The sequence below is a fragment of the Artemia franciscana genome, chromosome 11 (genome assembly GCF_032884065.1).
Source record: "Artemia franciscana chromosome 11, ASM3288406v1, whole genome shotgun sequence".
NCBI classification, from domain to species: Eukaryota; Metazoa; Arthropoda; class Branchiopoda; order Anostraca; family Artemiidae; genus Artemia; species Artemia franciscana.
In genome coordinates this window covers 46,060,662-46,076,357 of record NC_088873.1, presented here as the reverse complement: position 1 = coordinate 46,076,357, position 15,696 = coordinate 46,060,662, and the positions used below count along the sequence as shown (strand labels likewise).

At 36.4% G+C, this 15,696-nt stretch overlaps 1 protein-coding gene across 2 annotated transcripts in view; it reads left to right on the top strand.

Annotated features, from left to right (window-relative positions):
- The window catches only part of LOC136033292 (kelch-like protein diablo), a 112,008-nt gene extending 96,583 nt beyond the window's left edge, over positions 1-15,425 (top strand). For both annotated transcript variants that reach the window (XM_065714056.1, XM_065714057.1), the window contains exons 12-13: positions 1,098-1,258; positions 13,126-15,425. In XM_065714056.1, coding sequence (XP_065570128.1) covers positions 1,098-1,258; positions 13,126-13,158 — 194 coding nt within the window. In that variant the 3' untranslated portion in view covers positions 13,159-15,425. The remainder of the gene's footprint in view (positions 1-1,097; positions 1,259-13,125) is intronic.
- Positions 15,426-15,696: the final 271 nt, after the last annotated feature.

Below are 15,696 nucleotides of genomic sequence, written 5' to 3'. Positions count from 1 at the left end.
GCTTCAAGGAGCAGTTTCCCTATCCGTCAAATGGGTTTTGAAAAGAAACAAAGACATTCAAAGATATGGTATTAGTATGAAACTTGAAAGCAAATTATTATTGAAATGGCTTTTCGAAACGATGTTTTGCCATTTCAATTTTCCGCTTCTGTGGTACAAATTTGAAGTTCAAATTAAGGATGAACAGATATCATTCGTAGACATTCGTTTTTTTTTATTGACAGCCGATATTGAGTCACTCAGACTTGTTAGTCAATTTGACTTTAGATGACTCAGGCATTGGTCAAATTGAGACTCGTATCTGCTTAAGAACACAAAGCTCGTCAAATTTAAGTAACTGATGAAACTACCTTGACCTCTCTAAAGCGAAACATCATTTGAAAAAGTCCCTGCCTTAAAGATTCTTGTTCAAAATGGAAATTTGTAAAAACTTGTTCTTAAGCAAGTGCCCATAAAACTTGCATCTATTTTGGGAATATCTGCCTAACAAGGAGATATGGGCTGCCTTTCATTAATGGAACGGTTTTGTGCCTCAGACAGTTGACTTTCCTTCACGTGCCTTCGTCCTGCATCTTTGCTTCATGTATGTGCCGGAGGGCGCAGCTGTTTGCCCAGTGCAACATTGTTTGGACAAATGAGCCCATAGAAGGAAACTGCTTTGAAATTATAGTTTTTATAATTTTTCGTATATTAATTTTATATGCTTGTAATTTTATCGTCCAGGCTGCATTATTATCTTTTTTGATTTAAATTTTAACTAGTTTCGTATTTATAACTTGTTAATCGTGGCTTTGGTTTCTTATGTAATTGTATATTTTTTTTATATAGAACGTAAATTTTGTAATTTGATTTATGAGAATCTTTTGGAGATGAAACGTTTTATGTATGTATGTGATATATAAAAAAGTACTAAATGAAATTTTTAATTATATTTTTATCCATAATTTTATTCCATCATTTTAAAGGTGTGTTCAATGCTATCATTTTTGATACGTTTATCAGTCCTTTAAAGTTTCGCTAAAGTTTTTATAAATGTTTGTGATTTTGCGGAACATAAATTGCTGCATTTCCCAGGTGTTCTTATTTCCGTTTTTAAGGTGTTTCGATGACGAATGGCTACATTTATGTGCTCGGAGGAGAAGAAGGTTGGGATAAATATCATGATACAATTGAACGATACAACCCAGACGTGGACAAATGGGAGATGGTTGATATTATGCCCTCCTCACGATCTTGGCTCTCCTGTGTTACTTTTCAGGTAACTTTAATTTTTATTTGACAATTTTGGTGCTATTAAACATTTGGCGGGGAAACGACAGACGGCAGGCTTGTATATATTTAATTCTCAAATTATGCATTGGCATAGTTATCAGGCTTCTCATTGGTTTTAAGTCATGGGCTGGTGAATCAGCAATTTCAGTTAAATTAAGAAATCCTTGCGTCAGTTCAATTCCTGCTTCCTGTTTATCCTTCCATAGAATGATACATTTTATAGGATCTCCTTAGGTTCTGTGTGATTCTCTCTGTTGTCCTCTTCTAACCGCTGATTTCTTTTACGATTCGATTATTCTCGCTATCGCATTTTAAATGCAGATTGTTTCGTCAAAAAATTCATAATTGCAGGCTTCGTTGTCCATCATTTTCATTTGAGATTTGTTGTAATGCTTGTTTTCCCATATCGTCTAACCACAGACGTCTTTGTTCTCTCATACATTTTTTCTATGGCTTTCGCTTTTGCTTTTTGAACTCATTCATACTGTTGTATAATTTCGCACGACGTCACAAATACCAATGAACTTCTTTTTCAGCTTTTCCCCAGTAATTATATTTTTGTTTGGTTACGTTCTTATATAATTCAGTAGCAACCAGACATGTTCCATTGCATATACCCTCTGAAATATCAAAATTTAAATGACGTATTTATTGTCTTATTCTTTAGTCTTAAGTCATTGATGTGAATTCAATTCCTGCTTCCTGCATATCCTTCGCAGACGCTATGATGACACGTACCTTCTCTCTATTGTAATTTTGATCTTTCTTCTAACCGGAGGTTTCGTTGTGCAGCGTTTTCGTTTGCAGTTCAATGTCATTCTCGCTTGAAGTCATTATTTTTGCTTTAATTACGTTGTTATATAATTCAGTAGTAACCAGGCATGTTCCGTTGCATATACCCTCTGAAAAAAAAATCTGTGCATTTAATGATGATTCTTTAGTTTACGTCATAGGGTGGCAAATCAGTAATTTCAATCGAATTGAGTTTTGCCTAACCGCAGATTTTGTTGTCCGTCATTTTCATTTCCATGCCTTTTGCTTGAGATGTTCGGATTCATTCATCCTTTTGTATAATTTCATTGTGGTGCTTGTTGGTGCATGTCTCCTAACCACAGATCTCGTTGTGGATAATTTTTTTTCATCATTACCTCGTAAATTTTGTCCATGCCTTTTGCTTTAGCTGTTCGGATTCATTCAACCTCTTGTGTAATTTCGCATGACGTCATAGATACAAAAAAAAATTTATCGGTTTTCCCGGTGATTATATTTTTGCTTTAATTACGTTGCTATGTAATTCAGTAAGAGCCAGGCATGCTCTTTTGTAATTTTGATTTGTCTTCTAACTGCAGGTTTCGTAGTGTAACATTTTTGTTTGCAGTTCAATGTAATTCTCAAGTTCTTTATTATTATTCTTTAACTATATATATTTAAAACTATTCACATAACATCCCCGGCAGGGAGACTGGCTCGAAAGTTCCCGATCTCGCTTGTTCCATGCCTTTTACTTTGTATCATTTCTACCATGTATATAATTTTTATCGGAATGCTGATTTTTTCCATTTTGAATCTGGTGTTCAATGTTAGAATTTAATCTCAAAATAAGAGAAAAGACGAGGATCTTTATAATTTTTAAGCTGGCGCTTTTCATTTTCTGAATTTTGGGCAGAAAAAAAATGTCAAACTGGAAATACTTAAGATTCGTGCCTGTATAACATACAACCATAAATGAAGAGACCTTTTGTTGTTTCTTCTTATTCCTTACTGCTACACCTCAACTTTGAAACTTGGTTTGTTTACTTTCTAAATAAAATGTATGTTTGTTCATAGCTCATGTGTTCATTATTCGATCGCTTATATATATATATATATATATATATATATATATATATATATATATATATATATATATATATATATATATATATATATATATATATATAAATAAGTTGTCTGTGTGTGTGTGTGTCTGTCGAGTGACGTCATGTTTGTGTGTCGACTGACGTCATGTTTTCGACTGACGAAATTACAGACCGGGACATCGGGACACAAATGACGACCGGGACACCGGCACATAGGGAATATAAATGACGACCGGGACACTCAAAGAGAAAGCGACCGGGACACAAGGAATGTTCGATTAGCAATCACCATCAACAAAGCACCGGGACACAAATGACGACCGGGACACAGCGAGTATAAATGACGACCAGGACATAAGTTAAAAAAAAAACTAAAAAAAACTAAAAAAAAGGTAAAAACTAAAAAAAAACTAAAAAGAAACAAGAGCTAAGAGCTCATATGGCACTTGTGACGAGGTCGGAAGAGCCGAGAGCTCATATGGTACGAGGTCGGAAGAGCCAAGAGCTCATTTGGCACTTGTGAGAAGGTCAGAACCTAAAGTTAGACGGTCCAGTTATGTCAGTCACGTATCTTAGACAGGTTTCTATTCTTCCCATCCAGTTTCATCCTGATCTCACCGCTTTAAGTATTTTCTAAGATTTCCGGTCCCCCCAACTGCCCCCCCCCCCCAATTACGTTTGATCCGGTTGAGATTTAAAATAAGATATCGGAGTTACGAGGTCCTTCTAAATATGAAGTTTCATGAAGATCCGATCACTCCTTCGTAAGTTAAAAATACGTTATTTTTCTTATTTTTCAGAATTACCCCCCCCCCAATATAGCGGATCCGTTCCAATTATGTAAATTACGTATGCAAGACTTTTGCTTATTTTTCCAACCAAGTTTCATCCCAATCCCTCTAATCTAAGCGTTTCCCATCATTTTAGGTCTCCCCACCCCAAACTTCCCCCAATGTCACCAGATCCGGTCAGGATTTAAAATAAGAGCTTTGAGCCACGATATCCTTCTAAAAATCAAATTTCATGGAGATCCAATCACCCGTTCGTAAGTTAAAAATACCTCATTTTTTCTAATTTTTCAGAATTAACCCCCCCCCCCCAACTACCCAAAAGAGAGCGGATCCGTTCCGTTTCTGTCAATCATCTATCTAGGACTTGTGTTTATTTTTCCCACCATGTTTCATCCCGATACCTCCAATCTAAGTGTTTTCCAAGTTTTAGGTTTCCCCCTCCCAACTCCCCGCCCCCATCACCAGATCCGGTCGGGATTTAAAATAAGAGCTCTAAGACACGATATCCTTCTAAACATCAAATTTCATTGAGATCTGATCACCCGTTCGTAAGTTGAAAATACCTCATTTTTCTAATTTTTAAGACTTACTCCCCCCCCAACTACCCCAAAGAGAGCAAATAAGTTCCGATTATGTCAATCATGTATCTGGGACTTGCGCTTATTTTTCCCATCAAGTTTCATCCTTCATTTTTTCTATTTTTCCGAATTAACCGGCCCCTACCCCCCCCCCCCCAGATGGTCAAGTCGGGAAAACGACTATTTCTAATTTAATCTGGTCCGGTCCCTGATACGCTTGCCAAATTTCATCGTCCTAGCTTACCTGGAAGTGCCTAAAGTAGAAAAACCGGGACTTTAGGTTTTCCCCCTCCAACTCCCCCCAATGTCATCAGATCCGGTCGGGATTTAAAATAAGAGCTCTAAGACACAATATCATTCCAAACATCAAATTTCATTAAGATCCAAATACCCGCTGATAAGTTAAAAATACTTCATTTTTTCTATTTTTTGCGAATTAACCGGGCCCCCACTCCCACCCCCCCCCCCCCCCAGATGGTCAAATCGGGAAAACGACTATTTCTAATTTAATCTGGTAAAAAACTAAAAACTAATCAAAAAACTAAAAAAGCTAAAAAACTAAAAAAACTAAAAAGAAAAAAAAAATAAAAAAAAGGAAAAAAAGGAAAAAAAAAATGAAAAATAAAGGAGAAAAACAAAACTAAAAAAAATATAAAAAAAATAAAAAGAAAAAAAGGGGAAAGATACAAAAATTTATTTCATCATATACCATTTCAAAAACGAATGTATATACAGACCGGGACACCGGGATACAAATGACGACCGGGACACAGGGAATATAAATGACGACTGGGACACAGGGACACAACTACAACAGGGACGCCGGGGGGCACAGGGGGATATATAAATGACGACGGGGACACAGGGAATGTTCGATTAGCAATCAGCATCAACTAAGCTCAAGGGCAATCATTAGATTCATGAGGTATAACTAAAAAAACTAAAAAAAGGTAAAAAACTAAAAAATAAAAAAAAGACCAATTCAAAAACGAATGTATATACAGACCGGGACACCGGGACACAAATGACGACCGGGACACAAGGAATATAAATGACGCCCGGGACACTCAAAGAGAAATCACAGACTGAAACACCGGGACACAAATGACGACCAGGACACAGGGAATATAAATGACGACCGGGACACAGGGACACAACTACAACGGGGACGCCGGGGAGCACAGGGGGATATATAAATGACGACGGCGACACAGGGAATGGTCGATTAGCAATCACCATCAACAAAGCTCAAGGGCAATCATTAGAATCATGAGGTATGGATTGTTTTCCCATGGACCATTATATGTTGCATGTTCAAGAGTCGGTAAACGTGACAATCTATTTATATGCACAGACAATGGGACAGCAAAGAATGTTGTATATTCGCAAGTTTTACGTAGTGAAAAACATATATATATATAATAACTGTTGGGGTGGCGCTTCGCGCCACCCCAACACCTAGTTGGTTGGGGCGCTTCGCGCTCCCCCAAGCCCCCCCGCGCGCGTAAGTCGTTACGCGCCATATTAGTTACGCGCCATTGTAGCTGTGTCCCTGTGTCCCACCTGTGAATAGAGATAGATATAAATATATATTTTTAACTACGTAAAACATGCGAATATACAACATTCTTCGCTGTCCCATTGTCTGTGCATATAAATAGCATTTATATTCCCTGTGTCCCGATCGTCATTTGTGTCCTGGTGTCCCAGTTTGTAATTTCTCTTTGAGTGTCCCGGTCGTCATTTATATTCCCTGTGTCCCTGTCGTCATTTGTGTCCCGGTCTGTAATTTCTATTCAAACAATCCCTGTGTCTCAGTCGTCAATTATATATCTCGCCTGTGCCCCCGGCGTCCCCGTTGTAGTTGTGTCCCTGTGTCCCGGTCGTCATTTATATTCCCGGTTATATCCACGCTTTCTTTTCTTACTTTCTCTATCAGCAGCAAGTTTTTTGGCATAGACTCTTTGAGCAGCTTCCTCGGCTGTTGCCATTGTAGGTTCTTCAGTCATTTTACAATTAAACATTTTTCTGTGAACGCATGTCTTAAATACCATTAATGACGTCACCGTCATAACAAAAATGACGGCAACTAACTTCATGACGTCATTTTTTTTTGTTTTTCAGTTTTTAGTTTTTTTTTATGTTGCATGTTCAAGAGTCGGTAAACCTGACAATCTATTTATATGTCCCCCAACGGTTGTTTATATATATATAGATAGATTCGGTCGTTATTTGTGTCCCGGTGTCCCTGTCTGCAATTTCTCTTTGAGTGTCCCGGTCGTCATTTATGTTCCCTGTTTCCTGGTGTCCTGGTCGTCATTTGTGTCCCGGTGTTCCGGTCTGTAATTTCATCAGTTGACAAACATGACGTCGTCATAACAAACATGACGACAACTAACTTCATGACGACATACAGCTCAATCCTAATGACGTCAGTCGACAGACAGACAAACAACTTATTTTATCATTTTCAGTTTTGATATGTTTTGACTCTCGCTGTCCAGGTGGATCTTCATCTAACTGCGCGGTTTTGCGTTCTTTAGCCTCAAGCCTGTTTCCTTGCTGTTCTTTTGACTCCTCGGCACGCTTTCTTTTCTGACTTTCTCTATCAGCAGCAAGTTTTTTGGCATAGACTCTTTGAGCATCTTCATCGGCTTTTGCCATTGTAAGTTCATCAGTCATTTTAAACTTAGCCTGTTTCCTTGCTGTTCTTTTGATTCCTCGGCACGCTTTCTTTTCTGACTTTCTCTATCAGCAGCAAGTTTTTTGGCATAGACTCTTTGAGCATCTTCATTGGCTTTTGCCATTGTAAGTTCATCAGTCATTTTAAACTTAAACATTAATAGATTTCTACGTGAACATATATGTCTTAAATATATTTAATGACGTCACCGTCATAGCAAAAATGACGACAACTAACTTCATGACGCCAGTCGACACAGAAACATGACGTCACCTGATCCACAGACAGACAACTTATTTTTATATATATATAGATAGATATAATTCTAAAATTTTCAGGTAATTTTCTATTTTGAAATAAAAACTAAAAATTATTGCTCAGACAACATAAATATTTTTGATATTTACATAATAGCTTTAGTGGTTCTGGACTGAAAACTAAATATGCTAATCAAATTGGGAATTGCAATCTTTTAGGTTGAAAAGGCAGATCCATTGGAATCATGATAATGCGTGGAATAAGAAAAGCCTCACCCTCAAAAGGCCCTGTCAAGATTGTTGCCTCTATTACGTTATAACAGACATAACACGTCATTTGTGTCCCGGTCTGTAGTTTCGTTAGTCGACAAACATGACGTCAGACGACAAACAACTTCATGAGGACATACAGCTCAATCCTTATAATGACGTCAGTCGACAGACAGACAAACAACTTATTTTTATATATATATATATATATATATATATATATATATATATATATATATATATATATATATATATATATATATATATATATATATATATATATATATATATATATATATATATATATATATATACATCTATCTATATTCACAGGTGGGACATAGGGACACAACTACAATGGCGTGTAACTAATATGGCGCGCAACGACTTACGCGCGCGGGGGGGGGGGCTTGGGGGGGGGCGCGAAGCGCCCCCACCAACTAGGTGTTGGGGTGGCGCGAAGCGCCACCCAACAGCTAGTATATATATATATATATATATATATATATCTATATGTATAAAAATAAGTTGTATGTGTGTTATGTCTGTCGAGTGACGTCATGTCGTCATGAAGTTAGTTGTCGTCATGTTTGTTATGACGATGACGTCATTAAAGGTATTTAAGAAATTCGTTCAAAGACAAGTTTTTAATTGCAAGAAGATCGTGGACGGAAAAATGTTTAATTGTAAGATGACTGAAGAACCTACAATGGCAACAGCCGAGGAAGCTGCTCAAAGAGTCTATGCCAAAAAACTTGCTGCTGATAGAAAAAGTAAAAAAAGAAAGCGTGCCGAGGAATCACAAGAACAGCAAGAAAACAGGCTTGCGGCTGATAGAGAAAATAAGAACAGAAAGCCTACCGAGGAATCACGAGAGCAACGTGAAAACAGGCTTGCGGCTTCAAGAGATAATGCCAGATTAGGAATGTGCAATTTCCATCAACGAAGGCGTGTCGAGGAACTACCAGAGCAACGCGAAACCAGACTTGCTGCTAAAAGAGAAAGTGAAAAAAGAAGGCGTGCCGAGGAATCACAAGAGCAACGTGAAAACAGGCTTGCGGCTTCAAGAGATGATGCCAAAAGAAAGCGTGCCGAGGAATCACAAGAGCAACGTGAAAATTATCGCATGGCATTCAGGTACAGCCCAGTCGATGATTATAGTAGATATGTTCAAATCGGGACTATGTCTAAAATTTGTCCCTACTGCAAGGCCTTGAAATTTAATGGTGAAACAATGGGAATGTGTTGCGCCTCAGGAAAAGTTAAACCCTCTCAACTGGCTGCACCCCCAGAGCCACTGAAGACTTTCCTTACTGGAACTACGTCAGAATCTAAGCGTTTTTTATCAAAAATCAGAAAATATAACATGTTTCCAAATGACGTCGTTTGGTGCCCAAATCGAAAATCCAGATCAATTTATGCCTACTTTCAAAGTAAAAGGGCAAATTTATCATAGAGCAGGATCCCTTCTACCATTCTCAGGCGAGAATCATAAATTTTTACAATTGTACTTCATCAGTGATAGAAATTCTGAATTGAATGCACGTTGCGAAATTCCCGACGTTGAAAGGATAATTGTTTCCCAATTGCAACATCTTTTCCACGAAAATAATAATTTTGCGCGTCTGTTCAAAACAGCCATCGATTTGATGCCTACTGATACGCATAAAATTGTTATTTCCGCTGACAAAACGCCTCCTGGCCAACATGTGCGTAAATACAATGCTCCAACTATCGACGAAGTGGCAATCATTATGTTCGGTGATCAGTTTTTACCTCGAGATATTATTCTTCATAAGCGAAACGCTCAGTTGGTGAGAATTGCTGAAACTCATCGATGCTACGATGCCCTACAATATCCTATCATTTTTTGGGATGGAGCCGACGGCTATCACTTTAATATTAAATTGATAAATCCAGCCACTAAGAAAGAAATGAATAAGAAATGCAGTGCAATGCATTATTATTCCTATAGACTAATGATTCGGCAGGACGAAGACAATTATATTTTTAAATGCCGTCAATTGTTTCACCAATACATCGTTGATATGTATGCAAAAATTGAATCAGAACGTTTGCTATTTATCCGTCTGAATCAGACCAAGCTCCGCTCTGAACAATACATTCATTTGCGAGATGCAGTTGTAAATGACGATAATACCACAAACGTTGGAAGATTAACGATTTTACCTTCGTCATATGCTGGCAGTCCCCGTCATATGCATGAATATGCTCAATATGCTATTGCGTATGTTCGTCTCTATGGTCGTCCAGATTTATTTATTACATTTACATGTAATCAATCTTGGGACGAGATACAGCAGCTTTTACTTCAAGGACAATCGGCGGTTCATAGACATGACATTACGGCCCGTGTCTTCCGGCAAAAGTTGAAATCACTGATAAACTACATAGTAAAACTTGAAGTGTTTGGGTCAGTGCGATTCTGGATGTACTCAGTGGAATGGCAAAAACGAGGATTGCCACACGTACATACACTAATCTGGTTACATTATAAAATTACTTCTAATGAAATTGATGATGTGGTTTCCGCTGAAATACCTGATGGAAATGTCGATAAGGGGTTATATGATATTGTTGTAAAAAATATGATACATGGACCTTGCGGTGCACTGAACGAAAATTCACCATGCATGGCCAAAGGAAGGTGCACAAAGATGGCAAATCGAGGAAAAGCAGCAATGGCAACGCTGTTCAGGAACAGTAATTTGACGGGAATAGGTGACTTAAAGATGCACAAAAACATGTTCAACTCAAAAATAAGGCCAATCCTCCACTATGGAGGGGAAGTATGGGGCCTAGAAGTGGCAAATTCATTAGAAACTCTACAGCTGCAATATTTTAAACGAATGCTCGGTCTGCACGTCTCAACTCACACACTTTTCATCAAGGAAGATTTGGGACTTTTCTCCATGAGAAAACATAGACAGATCCAATTAATTATGTTTTGGCTGAAAATACTGCAATGTCTCTCCTCAAGACTCATCAGAGCAGCGTATGATGAATTACTTACCCTGGGACAAAAATCGTCATGGCCCTTCCATGTCAAAAAACTACTGAACAGCACAGGTCTATCGTATGCATGGAATGGAGGAGAGGGCCCAATCTCAGATCAAAAAGTCTTTCTTTCAGAGATCCAAACAAGGCCGGAAGACCAAGAAATTCAGAAATGGTGGAATGACCTTAGCCAGTCGGAAAGCTTAAGTTCTTACTATAAGGTGAAAGAAAATTATGGTGAAGAGTTATATTTTAAATTAGGGATTCCAAAAGAATCCCTGAGGTCTTGGATGCAGGTGCGAGCAAACTGTCTCCCTCTTCACGGTATTTAGAAAATTAGGTGTCACCCGGAAATGCGGTATACTTGTCCAATTTGCGGTGATCTTGATGGGCTAGACCATTTTCTTTTCAGGTGTCAGGGGCTAAATGAGTTAAGAGGGAGCTTTCTTGGGGTGGATGGTCGTGAACCCCTTCTTGGAACTTTGAAGTCGACGTTGAAAATAAATATAGTAGTAGTGGCAAATTTTGTCCGGAAGGGTCTTGTTATTCGAAAGTCGATTGTTACATAATTTAGTTTGTTTGTTGTTATATATGTATGTATACGGCCTGAAAAATGGCTTTAAATACAGTCATTCATTCATTCATTCAAAGCAATATCCTCGACTTTAGTACCCAACACAATTACTGGCAATGATGGTTACCCACAATATAGAAGAAGATCTACTGAAGATGGCGGTAAAACAGCAATAATAAAAAAGCGTAACGGTACCACCATCGAAGTAGATAACCAGTGGGTTGTTCCATATTCCCCATTATTATCAAAAACATTTAATGCACACATAAACGTTGAATACTATAACTCCGTAAAGGCAATCAAATACATATGTAAATACGTCAACAAAGGCAGTGACATGGCAGTTTTTGGCTTGCAGTCCGAAATCAAAGATATCGACGAAATCGTACAATATCAGGCTGGAAGATACATAAGCAGTAATGAAGCTGTTTAGCGAATTCTTTCATTTCCGATACATGAACGTAGTCCAGCTGTTGTTCACTTAGCGGTACATTTAAAGAATGGTTAACGTGTTTATTTTTCGGAATCCAACGTGCAACAAAGAGTCCTGAATCCACCGGATACAAAGTTAACTGCTTTCTTTTCGCTATGCAAAAATGATTATTTTGCAAAGAATCTGCTGTATACTGAAGTGCCTTCGTATTACACGTGGAATACTAAAAATAAAGTATTTGAACGTCGAAAACAGGGTAAGTCAGTCGACGGCCAACCTACCATCTTTAAAGATACCACGATAGGAAGACTCTACACCGTTCACCCCAATTAACATGAATGCTTCTTTCTACGCCTGCTTTTGGTGAATGTCCTTTGAGTATTTGAGAACTGTAAACGGTACTATACATGACGCTTACCGTAGTGCATGCCAAGCTCTGAATTTATTGGAGAATGACCAACACTGGGATAACTGCATCAATGACGCGTGCGAAACGTCAACTCCAAGTCAAATTCGTGCATTGTTTGGAATCATACTAACAACTTGCTCTCCTTCAGCTCCTACAGAGTTATGGGAAAAATATAAATCGAAAATGTCCGAAGATATACTCCATCGAAAACGGTTAGAGACGTCAGATATGACTTTTGATTTTACATCAGAAATTTATAACTACACTTTAGTTATTATAGAAGATTTGTGCGTATGTATGGCAAACAAACCTCTTCAGGATTTGGGAATGCCTTCACCTAATCGTACCGCTGCTGTTTCGACATGTGTAGAATTGGATCGTGAACAAAGTTACAGTACGAGTGATCTATTGTCGTATGTACAAAATAACATATTTCCATGCGTCTACTGTTTTCTATGATGTTAAGAAAGTATTTGACATATTAAACCATGAAATTCTTTATGATAAAATGGAAAACGTTGACATAAGAGGGATAGGACTAGACTTGGTAAAATCACACCTGTTTGACGTAAAATTGCGGTAGATGTTGAGGGGGAAATGTCTAGTCTAAAAAAAAACCTTAATGATATTGGTTTCCCTCAGGGTTCATTATTAGGTCCGCTCTTATCTGTGATTTATATTAACGATCTTCCGCAATGTTTTCGGGGAAATATTAGTTTTGCAATTCTATTTGCAGATGACACAGCTATATCTGTTAAAGTGAGGGATTCATGTACTTTAATCGAAAATTTGATTATAACTCTTACTTCAATTAATCGATGATTTACTTCTAATAATCTAGTACCAAATTGTACCAGGAGCTTCAGGTTGGTGAGAATAAAATTTCTAGGGTTCAGTCATATCTTTATTTAGGAGTTTTTCTTGATCCATTGTTGTCTTTTCGTAATCACGTTATATGTTAATTTTATCCATTTTTCGCAGGTTAGAAAAGACGATATACTGAAGACTGCCTAAATGAGGACATTCCTAATCCTAGAATTATTACACATACTCTTCCAGTGTTTTGTTTAAAGGGCTCGAGTTACGTAACAACAAGTTCAGTACGTTTAGCTGTTTTAACTTCATTTGTGCTCCTATTTCCCTTTTTGTGATATTATTTTTCCTTATTTTTCCTTATTTATGTTCCTTATTTTTCGAGATTTGGTTTCTGATAAATTATTTTCTCTATGGGGTGTTAACAAAACCTGTAGTGACATATTTATCAAACACGCACAATAAAATGCTATAATATTAATATTAATCAAGTAGATAAATGTAGAAATTCAATTATAGGCTTTTTTATTATCTTTTTTTTAAACAAAGTAACAAAAACTAGAACGTGGTATAAAATTTTGTGAGCTTAATATGGAATCTCAGATGGGGTAAGAATTTTGTAGAATCTCATTTATCCATTTAACTAATTTTCATTGTTCCAACAGTAGGTTTAACCTAGTAAAGAGTGAACAACGGCCTATAGCAGCCGAAATTTCATTCGTCAGGTTTTAGAGCGGAAAATATTTCCCACGCATTCTGAAAGTAATGATTTTCGTTCTGATTCAATTGGGTAGTAATTGGTGTTTACGAAAAAGTATTTAAAAATTTTCAAATAGAGCCTGAAAACCTTCAAAATGATATAAAATTGAAATAAAAAAGTATACCATTGAAATAGCCATTGTCAAAAACCCTTGATTGGAACGTTTACTGTCCGCCAACTTCAAAAACAAAGTAAAATATTTTTTATGGGTAGTACTTATGTATCTCTCTTTTTGTTTTTTGTTATTTCTTAAACTATTAGTACATTTAGAAACAAAATTATTTAATTATTTATGCTGAGCAATTATATATTTTTACGTAAAAGTTTCGACAGTCGATTTTTTTGCAGAATTTTTATTTTTCCAAAAATTGTTTTTGGTTTTCCTCTCCTGTTCGCTTTGTATGCTTAAACAGAATAATATCTTATATAAATTAAAGCTTTTTATCCGTTTTTGCTTCGACAGCTGTGTAAACTGAATAATGTTAAAATCTGCAAACTAAATTATGGTTTACTGATGTTAGCCAATTTCTGTACTTTTACTAATAAAGGTGAATAGTGAATTTATTTAAATTTTGCTTACAAAAAATTAAGATTGAAAAATTTTGCTGATAAGAGTGTTATTACCAGCCTTCTAAGAATTGCTTCTTGGCAAATTATCTGCTTAGAACGGTAATAATTCCCTTTTTGATCAGAGTTTCCTTGGAAATCTATATTAATTATTAATCAGTTATAAAATTTTAAATTTTAATCAATATTAATTATGATATCACTGAAAATTTACTAATAAACATGAAAAAACATTAAAAATAGATATTTTGAAGCTGTTCCTTATCAAACCTGACCTGAAACCAAAATTTTACCTTTAGGTGAGGTATAACCTAACCCCCTTCTCCATACGGGCACCATTGACAAGACTAGAGATCTAATTTTGTCCCCTTGGTATTTAAATAAATCCTGCCATCCGTCATTCAAATTACTTAAATACTATACCCAAGGATATGTTAATTAGGTGAAATAATTGAAAAGCCAGTATGATGATTAAGACCTTAACGTATTTCACCTTTGAAGCTAAAATGATTGAATATAGTAATTAATTAAGAAAATGTAAAGATTTATTTTATCCCTATATAAGATTGCAACACCTGGGTTTTTATGGGTAAGGGGGTTAGTTCACTTATTTATATCTTTTTGAGAAATTACAAATCTTGAAAACCCAACAGATAACAGCATTGTTAACAGGAATCTTAGGATTTATTTCTTGGAAACCCGATGTGATGTTTCACTGGAAATGTTGTTTTTCACTTTTCAGTAATAGTTTCATTGAAAATGGATCTAACATTAATATTGATTTTGATATCATCGAATTTTAGCAATATGCAGTCAAGAAGTAATTTTTCTTCTAAAATATACATGGTGATCCTTTTCACTCCTTATTCGGCTTATTTTGTTTGGTATCATTATTCAGGATCATTGTAGTTTCAGCCAAAATATCACATAGTTAGTGGTTGATTACCGACGATTGTTCTGGGGTTATACTTTTTTTTTATTTTGTATTCTTACTCTTTTTGCCACCTTGACAGCTGAAAATATTTGTCACCTTGCATGATGACTTAATACAAAGGCTTATATAACTGTTGTTGCGTCGTGTATAATTTATAATTGTGTGCACCCTTATCATAACCAATGAATAAATGATTGAGTTTAATAATTTTCTTCTTTTTCTTCTAAAAACTTGTTGCAGCACAAAGCTAGTGCAGTTTTTTTTGTAGCTCAAAGGCCACCACTTCTAGAGGTAGAAGACTTTGTGATTCCATGTTTGTGTCTCCCAATCAATGAACATATTGAAAGTATGATGTTTTTATATATATTTATTATTTGATCGCTCACTACATTCACAGTATTGCTATCACGCTGTGTTCACAATCTTGGTGTGGGTCACCCCTATTGCCATCTGTTGTACATGAAGTAACTAGCATTTA